Source organism: Centruroides vittatus, unplaced genomic scaffold (genome assembly GCF_030686945.1).
Source record: "Centruroides vittatus isolate TY-2023 unplaced genomic scaffold, ASM3068694v2 contig_5, whole genome shotgun sequence".
In the NCBI taxonomy this organism is placed as follows: domain Eukaryota; kingdom Metazoa; phylum Arthropoda; class Arachnida; order Scorpiones; family Buthidae; genus Centruroides; species Centruroides vittatus.
The window spans coordinates 684,216-697,283 of NW_027122286.1; the positions used below are offsets into that span (position 1 = coordinate 684,216).

Consider the following 13,068-nt stretch of genomic DNA (forward strand, 5'->3'; position numbering starts at 1 on the left):
TTAACTTAACCTAAGTTATTTATTTATTTATTTAACTAAGTTAACTAACTTAAATAACCTAACTTAGTTAAATAAATAAAATTAAATAAAAATAAATAACTAACCTAAATAGAAAAAAGAAAATTAAGCAGACGACACTACAGTTGCTAGTACTGCCATCTTGCGGTAAAGTCTGCAAACCATTAAAAAAAAGTTCCGTGAAAGGTAAGAAATTGCACGAACAGTCAAACGCTACCTCCTGTTTTTTCTTTTGTTAAAGAACAACCGTGAATCAATAACTAGTGACGTTTAGCACATTGCGGCCTGCCAGCAGCTCCCCTCTGAGAGGTCAGTCGAGAGCACAAACAGTCGGAACGGCCGCTATGTTCGCTGCCATAAGTAACATTAACCGAAATGGTGAATATGATAACTTTCTTATTTTTCGTCTCCGGTCCAAAAGTACGGGGATCCGAACTGAGAGGACCGAGACGAGTTCAGCAATACCCTACGTTTGGACCTGAGACGAAAAATAAAAAAATTATCATACTTTTTTCCGGCGATCGCGCGATGATCGGAAGTCACGTCGCTCTCTCTTCTCTCGTATCGCGTGTTTAACCCTCCGGGAGATGACCGTAGTCTGACGTCATGGTTTGCAGACTTTACCGCAAGATGGCAGTACTAGCAACTACAGTGGGTCAAGGTCTGTATAAGAAAGTCAGGACACGCGTGACCTACTTCTTGAGCCGCCATTTTGGGGTATTTTGAGTCAGTTTTATACGACATTAATTAAACTAAAATTGCATAAATCCAGTGATTTCCAGTCAAAATTATAATAATAATTTCGGATGATTATGCATCCCCAATTTTATGTAACTTTTCGATCAAATAGTTTAAAAGAAACAATCATCCACATCACTCGCTGTCGTGAATGAAACTAATTAAATAGGTGCTAAAACTGATGCAATTAAGTATATAAGCACTTGGTAAAGTAATGCAATAACATAAGTTATTCAAAATTTTATTTTAAAGCATTTACCAATACAATATTAATGCATTAAAAAATAAATACTGGACTAACGTTTAATTAATGAACATTTTTGGCTTTACAAAGGCTTAAACGTCATATTTTCCTAACTATATAAAATTTAATCAAAAAGGACAAATTTTATATTAAACACAATTTGATGATATTTTTAACAAAGCTTATCTGAGACATAACTTTTTTCTCTGTAAACACACAAGATACAAATATAATAAAATACCATTTTCAGAAGTCAGCAGAATACGCATAAATGAGTTTTTGCTTCCATACAGTTTTTTTACATTCAAAGTACTGTTCATATCTCTGGCAAAAATATGTAATCTCACTGACAGAAAAGTTGAGATTAACAGTTCTAACTGAGATTCTTCGAAATGAAGCTGAACAACAAATAATTTAATGTGAGCTCACGTATACACTCAAACCTGTTTTTGTGCGGTCTTTTTTTGTGCGGTATATGAAAATTTCAATCAAATTGGAACATAATTGACTCCTGTAAAATTTTTTAAAACTCTATTGGATGTTTTCTATGACATCAGCAGGTTTTTTCATTTTTTATTCAGTAAAATTTTTTTCTCATACGTTTTTTTCGGTCCCCTCTCATTTTAATAGCATAAAAATCATAAATATTATGTTATATTTGAACAGATGCGGTAAGTTAGCTCCCCTCCAGCTTTAGACTGCAGGTGTGAAATTTCACGCCTTGTTAAATGAAATAACACTTTCTGCAGCTATATTTATCAAATAAAATCATTTTTTAACGATTATTTTTAACTTTTTAATGTTAGATTGGTATTTAAGTGGAAATAATTAATTAATATAAAAAATAAAATTCTTAGAGGATTTTTTCCCCATTAGGGATTGCAGAAAAAGGCCCAAGGAGTTAAAAAAGCAATTCCTAGTTATTTCGTACGGTTTCACGTAGAGTCTCACGTTTTTCTACGTGAGACTTTTTTTTATGCCGTCTCTATCCACCGCATAAAAAATACTTTTTAATTGTGTTGCGAAAACTATTTTTTATAGCTACTCGTGAAGTTTTGTGCGATTTTTTTTATGCGTTTTCTTTTATGCGGTCCCTATCCACCGCACAAAAACAGGTTTGAGTGTACATCTCAAAGACAGTAGCTATAGAAAAATACATAATATACACTACTCTCACATAGTTTAGAATGTTCAGTTGGCTCCACTTATCCCGTCTGCAGTTCTGCACCCATTTCGCTTTCCTCTGCTTATCTGCAGGAAATCTAAACAATCGAAGGTCGGTAGACTTACTTTTACAATTAGGTGCCACAGAATAACCCATTGTTTAACGTTCTGAGTACGTATATACGTAATAATAGTCGACTCACGCAGGGACCACGTATGGTGATCTCTATCGATATGCCCCAACATGCTGCCTCATAGAATCACGGGAGCGTGTCCTGACCTTCTTATACAGACCTTGCAGTGGGTCTGCATGAGAGCATTAAAAAAGTATGGTAACTTAAAAAGTATGATAACTTTTTTATTTTTTGTCTCCGGTCCAAAAATAGGGTACCGTTGAACTCGTCTCGGTCCCCTGAGTTCAATAATATATAATCAGTCCTAAATTCCATAGGTGGTAATCTATAGTACACCCCAAAATAAAGTTTTTTATGTTATTCTCCTATATAATGATGTATTTATAATGTTTCTAAACTGAATAATACTTAAATTGAAATCCAAGCTTTACAAAGTACTATGAATATTAGAGAAGACCGTTTTACTATAAATTACTGTGTCTTATACCCTATTCACACTGTACATTTTAAGCGGGATTAAGATTTAAGCAGAATTATGTTAAGTCGCATTGTCGAAAACAAGATTTACTACTCGTTCACACTAGGTAATTAAAGCGAATTATTCGCTTAGCCCTCAAGTGGGTGTACTCAATATTACATTTTAAATAAAATCAAACTTTTGCTTATTTTTCGTAAATCATTATAAATTAATTTATATTTACTAATTTAAATTATAAATAACTTATTTAAAGAGCATAAGACGTTAATTAGGAATTATTAACATTTATTATTAGTGATGTCGTTGTCGTTGGCAGCACGATTCTCTCAATGTTTATATCACTTTAGCGATAGAACTGATAAGAATGGATTTTTGACAGAAATTTATATATATATTTTTTCGTAAACAAGAAATTTATATTATCATTTAAACTTCTTGTACCGAAACGGCATATACATGCTAACAGAGAAGAGTATCGTTTGTTCGAACATTTGTACCTGCACATCTGCTTCCGCCATTATTTTTGAACTTGTGGCGGACCTCGTGGAAAGCTTGAGCTCCTTTGAGCGCAGCCTACAACAAGAACAGCCTAGTCATTTGCTCTGAACACGTGTGTCGATTCCTGAGGCGGTTTGCACATAGTCCTCACTAGGAGCGCTGATGAACGAACTATTCGATCAAGTGATCAATGCTAATTCTGTTGCAAAGACGTGCTTATGAGAGATTTAAAAAATTAAAATTTCGAAAATACTTTATATCAAGATACTGGTGAATTTTTAAAAGGTTTGATTTAAAATGGTTCATTGCTCTATGCCATTTTGTACATCAAACAAATCGAAAAAAAGATGGAACAAGTTTTTACGAATATCCCGTGGAAGAGAATTTACGTTGAAAATGGATAAAAGCTGTCAGCAGAAAAGGTAAGATATATTTAATACTCCATAATTAACCCTACGTGAGTCGAATTGGTCTCACATATCCGGCGCGATCTTTAGTTAACATTTTTTAATATTAAATATTTTTTTAAAAATCTGAAAAAATTAATATTCCTCTAACTTCATAACTCGATCAACATGATGTTAAAACTTTTTGCATAGCAACGCTTCCTTTTATTGAATTTCTCTGATATTTCAAAAACGGTAGAAAGACATTGCTAAAAATCACATGGGTGTATTTGAAAAGCGCTTAATTTCAGCTTTTTAAATACAAATAAAATTAAATACATATACTCTTCCCTTAATGAGGACAAGTACGGTTTTTGCACGACCCCTAACTGCAATGAGATTAGGCTAGATTGCAATTGCATTCTCTAAACTTTTGTACAATTTATCTATTTATGCATACAAATTATTTATAGGTAGCTTATACAGTAAATCTATTAGTTATACTATCTATTTTTAAAATTTACAGATGAAAACAGTTCAAAACTTTGGAAGCCAAGTGACTGGTCAGTTGTCTGCAGTACGCACTTTCTGGAATCAGATTATAAACCAGGATTGAAAAAGAGAACTGTGAACGACACATATATTCGGGAGAATCGTAGACCGCAAACTTCAAATAATAAACCTTTATCACGAAAAATAATAAAAGTGTCACCTCTATAAACATGGGGTGGCCACAACTGGTACACAGGTAGGCCAGAACTGGTACAGGCATGGTGAAAACTGGTGATTTTTGTAATATTTTTAAAAAATGTAAATTTTGTTTATAAAATGTTAAAATTAATAAAAATTAATGTAATAAAGTAAAAGAGAACACGTTTTTGCATTATTTTTACTGTTTCAATGCTTTAAAAAAATGTAAAAATATAAAAATATTTTTTAAAGTTGAAAATTGTCTTAATGTGGCCAGAATACGTACTGTACACTACATCTACCCTATTAATTATTATTGCATTAAACCGTCTAGATAATTATTGATAACATGTCTATTGTTTTAGATTGTTCTGCAGAAATCCGGGCAAAATCTTAATTAAAAAAAATCAATAATTTGCTATATCCTATTTGAATTACTGTTTTATTTTACGAACATATGACAGCATGTAGCTAGGATAACTTAATCAGTGTGTGTTGTTATGGTTCGTTGTGTGGCTCCATCTAGCGGGAGAAAATATTTCGCTTGGACACGACTCCTCAATGGGATTTCCCCCATTTGACTAGGCTGTTCTTATTGTAGGCTGTTCTTTGAGATAGCGATTTAAGCTGAGCCGGTTGTTGGTAGTTAAACCGGTTTAACGTTAAGTCAGTTCCGTTCATATTTCATACCTTAAGCTGGCTTAAAATGTACAGTGTGAATAGGATATTACTCTAATGTTGATTTTACAAAAAGTAGGTCAGACAAGGACCGTTAGACTAATGACGTAGGCTGTGTACTTTTTCGGGTTGTATCGGTGCTCTCGCGATAGCGTGATTTACAGAAGTCACACCTACTTTTTTCTGATGCGAGCCAATTAGGAATATTAACTTTTTTAACCAATTAGATGATGGCGGGAGATTTAAATTCGATTTATGTCGATAGATAGCCATCTAAAATTCATATTTTATTTTAATTTTCTCTCTTTTATTCTAATTTCTCAAGAACTAAAGGATATTCCAAAACAAAGTTGGAGAATCCAACTAACCGTGAAAATTCTAAAACTTTACGAAATGATCCAGGTATTTTATGAGAATTTTTTTACGAGTATAGTCGTCCCTCACCACTGCCACTCGAGTCGCCTTGGACGACTATTGTCGTCCCTTACAGTTAAGAGGCTGATTCAATGAATTAGGAATGTCTGATAAGATCAAAAGAACACATTCCATGAAACTTCCGAAAGAAAACATTTGCGTGTTCTTTCCCTATCACTTCGAAAGTAGCCACAACGCAACGAACATTCACTAGTCAATCTACGAGGCTTTTGGCGACGACAAAGTCAACAAGCAGACATGTTACTATTCGTTCGATAAATTCAAATATGAAGATTTCTTGCTTTACAATGAACCCAATCCAGGTAGCCCCATTAAATAACTGATGATGACATTCTCCTGCAACTGATAGACTATAATCTACGGTTGTTTAAAAAAGAATTAGCACAATAACTTCAATGATTCTGCACGATCCTAAAATTAATAGAGTCCGTTACGACTACGACAATACGCCAGCACAAACAGCAAATATGACTTTAGAGCAGCTGGCCAGTCTTGGTTGGGAGATTCTGCTTAATCCGTCTTACAGTCCAGACTTGCAGTCGACTGACTATCATTTACTTCACACCCCGCAAAACCTTATTGCCAAAATAAAGTACTATTAAATGACAACATTTTCTTCAAAGAAAAGCTGCAGTCATTCTATGCTCACGAGATTGGAGGTTTGCATTTAAGGTGGCGAAATGTAATAGATGTTGATGGTGATTACCAGCAACACTGAATTGTTATTAATTCAGTATTGAGTTAATTGTCAGCAATTTTTCAAAATGTCAAAACATTATGCTTACAACATAATGTTAACTGATAATCTGTACTTAATGGTAATATATTGTGCTTTGCAATCATTCGAATTTTCTTGTCAAAAATAAATTATATCCTAACAGTTGTAAATAATAATAAAATACACTATTTTATTATATACTTTTATTTTTTTTTATTACAGGAGAGTCGAATCAAACCCGAAACTCTCATTCATCGTGATTGAATAACACGTAGCTCAAACCAACCAGGATTTTACAGGAACCGGAACCGAAAACTTAAATCAAATCCAAATTATATAATGTTAATATTTTATACGTACAAAGAATATTTAGTATCAGTTAAACATGAATTGAATTAGTGCAAAACTCACAAGTGCATTATATTATATACAGAGGAAATTTCTAAATACTATTCATTACTCGCAGTAATTCGTCATACACATATTTCTTTGTTTCTTTTGCAAACGCGAAATCTAGATGGCCCCATTCTTTTAGGCAGACTTGATAATCGGCTATCAAATTCGGGATGCGATTTCGAAATATATCCACGTCTTTAGTATCTGCCAGAAGGTCGTCTAAACTCCAAAAAAGTGCAATCGGAGTTTTAATTTTTGTAAGATCATACTTTGGAGGCTGAACCTAATAGGTAAACACACTCATATAAACGAAAGTAAAGATCTAAATATCGAACAAAAACCTTTCTCCTGACCTGTTTGTATTTCTCTAAGTTTCCCAATGGACCATAATCGAATTTCTGCAGTTCTTTCGAATTTACCATCTACGATAAACTTAAATTATTTCAATTATTCTTATTTTAATTTCCTCGAAAAATTCAAAAATTTAATGTACCTGTCCGTAATGAATAATGTTTTTAGTAGATGTTCCCGCAGGAAAATGAGAAAAGTAGACATGCAGGCGAGACTGAAATAATCTAAATTATTAGACATAAGATAACTTCAAACTTTTGAAACAATCTTTCTTACCTTACCTCATTTAATTGACAAAGATCATATCCGCTTATTAGAAAATAGATATTGGAGCATATCGACCTTACAACATCAACATTACAGGCAGTTTGAGCAAATAATTTCGTAATGTAGTCGCTTGATAAAAATTCTTTGTGTCCTAGAACAGAAAACAAAAGCTAAACCAATCTTAAGTTAAAATCTTTAATCGAAAAATATTTAATACAACTCCTGGCAAAAATTACGGAATTTCTTCATCATGATGTCGTTTTATAGTATTTTAAGATGCAGAAAAGAAATTAAACAAGCAATTGGTACAGAATTACTTTCTAATAATAGTCATGTGTTTATTCTATGTTACTTAATTCATTTATATAAACTTTTATAATATCACATACAGGAAAAATTTTAAATTGTAAAACAAAAAAAAAAAACCACATATTTAGCGTATTTAAAATAATGCTTTATATATTGTTCAATATGTAATTCTGAATATAAAGTAAATGCGTGTAAATCACTCAAATACTCTACTTTTCTGTTATTGTAACAAAATTGTTGCATTTAAAACGGAATTATCCATCGAAATAATAGAAAAAATTGTAAAGTTCTATGAGGAAGGAAATTTAACAACGACTATTGCAAAAAAGTGGATTAATTACAGTCAGCTGCATCTAAACTTTTGTGCTAGTATAAAGGAATTGAGAATGTTATATAAGGTTAGGATCATACACGAAAAACACCAACGTATCAGGATAGGAAACTAAGAGCAATGTCTCCTGGAAATAGAAAATGTACAACAAAAGGAATGAATAACAAGTGAAAAGAAGTAGGTGTTAGGTCTTATAAGAGAAGAGTAAAAATTCATTTTAAAGAAATGGCACTTTCATAAACAAAAGCAAACCAAAACAGTACTGAAAACGTGTCCAATGGTGAAGGTGCCATTCACCAAGGTGACAATGTATCTTGTCATGTAGTTGTAACTATTAAAATTTTTTTCGGCAACACCGTATCAACACGATACATTGTTCAGCAAACCACAGGAATCTTAACCTGTTAGAAAAAAGTGATGGAAATTGAAGAAACTGGACCGGGACAATGCTCCGAGTGGAAATCAAGTGTCTTGACTACTATTTGTGAAAGTGGAAAGCTTTCGAGACGAGTTTAATTTTTATGAATGAAATCAATGCCTAATGAACTAAGGTTAATTTTCAACTGGCTATTAATATGCCTTAAACCCAAACTTATAACAAACACAAATGACTTTAAGATGACAGGTTTTTCGTTTAACTTTTTAGCTTAATAATATACAATATTGTTCCCAACTGAACAGGACAAATTTATCCGTCCTAAATACAAATTGGAGTCAATAAACAAATTACATGAGAAAACAGTCACCTTAAAATCATTTGTAGTCATTATGATAAGTTTGGGTTTAAGGCATATTAATAGCTCATAAAAAATTAACATAGTCATCCAAACAAAAACCAAATTATACTAAAACTAAGATTGTCTTAAACCTAGAGGTGTAACAATGTATTAATTAAATTATTTCAATTGTTTAATCTCATAATTTTTCCTTGATTTTATGTGATTCGAAAATGTTTTCGTGCATGTAAAATTTAAAAACAAAAATATGTGTTTAATTTATATACAAGGTATTTTTATTTCGATTGTTTAAGTCATAATTAAAATAGTCATGAGGTTTGACTATTACTTAAAAGCTATTTTGCATCTGTTGCAAATTGTGAGAATTTTGCCAGGTAACACACGTTTTTTGAATTTCTCTAATTTTAAAAATAATTTAGAACGCTGGTTTTTTGGAATGTTTGAAGTTCGCCATTTTTCTGTTGTGTAATATTTCATTGTGTTGTGTTGAAAACAAATGTTTATTGTGCCTTTTTCCAACAGCATCAATTGCTTATTTTATTTCTTTGCTAAGTGCTTAAAACAGTTTAAAACAACATAATAATAAAGTAATTTCTTAATTTTTTCCAGGCACATTATTAGTCATAATGCTCACTTGAGCTTCACTAGTAAAAACAGCGAATAGACGAATATGACTCTTAATATGACCGACTAGTGCAGTTGGAGCTATAGAAAGTACTGCTTTGATCTAGAAAATTCTATATTTTAATTTTAAATTAGTTGCAAAAGCTGTGTATGTAAGTGGAGATAAGTCTTACCTTGTTGTACTCGGGATTCTCGGAGAGAAATGCATAGACTATCATGTTACCTTGCGACATTCCCACATAATATAATTGACTTTGACCTGTTTTGTTAAGGACAAAGTCTATACTATCCGGTGTATCATACCTGGCATGTTCGTCAATACTACAAAGAAACGTTTTAAATTCATCAACAAAGACCTCCCAACTTCTCTTTCTACTGACCTGAAATCCCAAAATTTATCATCTTCGGACGAATATTTGATATGTTTTCGGGCGTAAGTGGTACCTCTCTGATTTCCCATCCAGACGTCGTAACCTTCGTCAGCCAAGATATAACCTTCCGTAATTTATTATAAATATTTTAAATATTACAAAGTAGAGAACATTAAAAGAAAGTATTTCTTGTTGAAAAGAATATTCAATTGGAATTAATGCAATGATTTCTTTTATTTTCTTTATTTTTCTTTTATTTACTCGAACGTGTGCAGAACTAATTGCGTGTGCAAAACCTGTTCAGAATACAAACAATACGATAATACGTACATATATTGTTTCACTAAAACATCGCGCGACTTTGCTGTATCGCACTAGAATTGAGGCGGCGCAAGAGAGAAAACGATCTCTACACCTGTTAGGCATTAAAGTGGCGATCCTTGTATCTGACGGACTCGAACTTTGCACTTGCCGACCCAAAGAGGCGATCCAAAAACAAAGCAATCTCCGTGATTTGTTTGTTTTGGGGTTTTGTTCGTGTTTCCCTCCTATTTTCGTTATGCGCCCACAATGCTGTTTTTATTTTTGTCCTCTATGCCTAAATTACTTTAGGCGCATTCAGTCGTACAGAATTGTCACTTTAATACGAAAGTTCCCAACATTTTTTCTGTATTAACCATTCTTAAAATTTTTTTTTTTTTTTGTTGACTGTCTTCACTATTATTAAGGTGACCAACTTTTTTATAATGAAGAGGACGACGCATAAATTGAAGAAAAAAATATTGTAAATAAAAGAAACATTTTATTCATTGCAATAATATTACACTATAATAATCTCTACTGCATGCGCAGTTGCGTAGCTAGCATGGGTGACACCCGGGGCGGATATCGTGGTGTCATTCCAAGTCATACCGTGGGTGTCACCCTTCTTAACTGTTTTATAAAACAGTATCGGATTATTGAATTGCAATATGCCAGCACTCGAGCAAACTTGAACGCTATATCGAACAAGTGATATCATCGCATAGGTTTATATTGACTAGTGTGAATCCGTTGACCTTTTTTGAGTCGTTCGAACTTTCTATGACTTAATGTTAAAGCGCGTTGTAAAGGTTTATTTCGCGACTTATTTTCACAGTCGGGTGTCGAGAGACGACAGAACTTACAAAAGGAGGACGGTTGGTCACCTAACTATTATATTATATACTGTATTATATATATGCCATAGCCACTTCCATAATTAAAAGAAAACACCTTTTTACATTTATTTACGAGCAAAAATAATGTGTAAAATTTTAAAATAGTTTTTTATATTTGCAAAGTTTTAGAGACCCCCTCAAACGTAACGAGTCAATACCGTCCCCGTTGGAAAACCCAACTTTAATAGGTCTACGATGTATTTATAAATCGAAAACGAAGTCACGGACTCCTATTTTCTGCATTTAAACAAATTCTCATTACGTTTTTGGGTTCTTCAACGCAATAATGGAAATGTTTTATCAAACTCGTCGCATTAAATTTTGAAAACGAACTCTATTCTATAAGCTCATAGAATAAGGTGCTAGAGACCATAGAAAAGCAAGGACTAAGTTACGCGATTTGTGCGATATCGCATTGTTGCGCGTACTCGTACCCTGAAGCTACACTAAAAAGTAAAAACCACTAAAAGGGAATACTAAATTTAATAGAGAAAAAAAAAGAACGTTTTCTCAGAAATTAGAGGAAAGAAAACTAGATAATGTAAGTCCTAAGATCAACTGTCTCCGGTTAGGATCGATTTAAATGTGCGTTTCGACTCATCCCGCCGCTATCTGGATTCAGATCTCGTTACACTTAATAACGAGTGACGACCAGTTAGAAAGTAGAAATGAGAAAAAATAACTAATCGAAGTGGTTGATCTGGGGGAAAAAATGATAAAAACTCTAATTTCAAGGACACAGAAAGCTTCTCTCTCCGAATTTTTCATAGTGTAACATCTTATTTTGTGGCATTCACCATCTCATCCTAGATTCTATAACGACTGACCTCACCTTCTTCGAAGACGGACTGAACAACATCGCTTTAGAGCAAACGAGAAAACTGAAAAATCCTTCTCTCGGGACCCTCTCTTGAAAAACAACCGGAAGATTTACACTCTTCATCTGCAGAGACACCAAGAATATAATTGCTGTAAGCTTTTTGTTTTGTGTTTGTTTTAAAAGAATCGAGACGATTTTCTTTGTAATTGTAGAGTCTTACTCGGTGTCTACTACGGTCACATTCCGAATCGGTACCTCTTTTCCGTTTTCACTTTAAGCACGATTTGGCCACTTCAAAGGGCTACGACCTTATACCTCGAAAACGATGTCATGTACTCCATTTTTTATTACATTATAGGATTCCTCGTTTCAATTATTGAAAAATGGCAAAGTGTAATCGAAATCCATCGAACAGATTTTTAAAAAGAACACAATTCTATAAGCCATATAGAAAAGGCTTACCTAACTTTTCGCCTCGAATACCATAATACTGTTATATTAATAAAAAATTTATATGTCAACGATTTTTAAACTTTAAGCCGTACATTTCTAATTTCAACATTTCGGTTGTTGAAACAGATCAATCTATCGAAAAAGTTGACTTACCAAGGCTCTGGTAACGGTAATTGATCACCCAGTCAATGGAAGATCCCAGAAGGCCGTGTTGCAGGAAGACCACTGGACGATTTTTGGTGTTTTCTTTACTACTTTTTCGGCCGTAGGGAATTCTAAAAAGTTTCAAAAGGTAGCCATCCCTTGTTTGGACCATATATTCTTCCACTGGATAGCCTCTGCTGATTATTATTTCGGTCTATGTCAAATATAAAAAATAAACTAAAACTTAAAAAATATCTGCATATGTATATATTAAAAAATTATAAAGCGTGTATAAATGGTAAATTTACCACATTTCTGTTTGCGTCTGGATCAACCTGGAGCAGTTTCGACTCGATAAACGATGACGTGGAACAATTTATGAAACCCGACCATAAAAAGAGAAAACAAACAGCAGGATATTTCATATTTATGCGAAATTTATCAAACAAGTGTGTTTAGGTGGCAATGCTGCTTCGTTTATTCTGTGAAATTATTATAGTATCAATCTTGTCATGTCACAAGCTGTGAGGTGTCCCCATTTAACCAATATTCAACAGTTCCACTCGGACCATTCATTTATTCGTCGTTTCAAACTGTTATTTCTATTTTAAAAGTTTTAATTAAGTATTTATCGATGAGGATAAGTTGATCCTCCTGAGAACGTTACTAAAAATAATTTGTAATTTTATAATATTTATACTTTTATATTATCTTTTATTCGATTATCTTATATGCAAGAGATGAAAGACAAGACCGTCTCGTTTTTCCACTCTTTAACTTCGTTCTTGAGATTAAGGAGAGACAAACAGGCGAACAGACAATGGACAGATGAGAATGGGAATTTATAGGTCTACAATTTTTTCAAATTCAGAACGAGTTTCATAC

General features: G+C 33.0%; 2 protein-coding genes across 2 annotated transcripts in view; one reads left to right on the top strand and one right to left on the bottom strand.

Moving 5' to 3' along the window:
• LOC136978211 (cytochrome P450 3A11-like) overlaps positions 1-13,068 on the top strand; it is a 230,304-nt gene that overhangs the window by 45,830 nt on the left and 171,406 nt on the right. The window lies entirely within an intron of this gene.
• Positions 6,624-12,632, bottom strand: LOC136978144 (gastric triacylglycerol lipase-like). Its single transcript, XM_067273799.1, has 9 exons — positions 12,492-12,632; positions 12,193-12,397; positions 9,577-9,691; positions 9,370-9,517; positions 9,207-9,299; positions 7,210-7,365; positions 7,071-7,142; positions 6,931-6,999; positions 6,624-6,860 (listed from the first exon to the last, which is right to left on the bottom strand). Exons 1-9 carry the CDS (start codon positions 12,606-12,608, stop codon positions 6,624-6,626), a joined length of 1,212 nt encoding a protein of 403 aa, XP_067129900.1. The 5' UTR covers positions 12,609-12,632.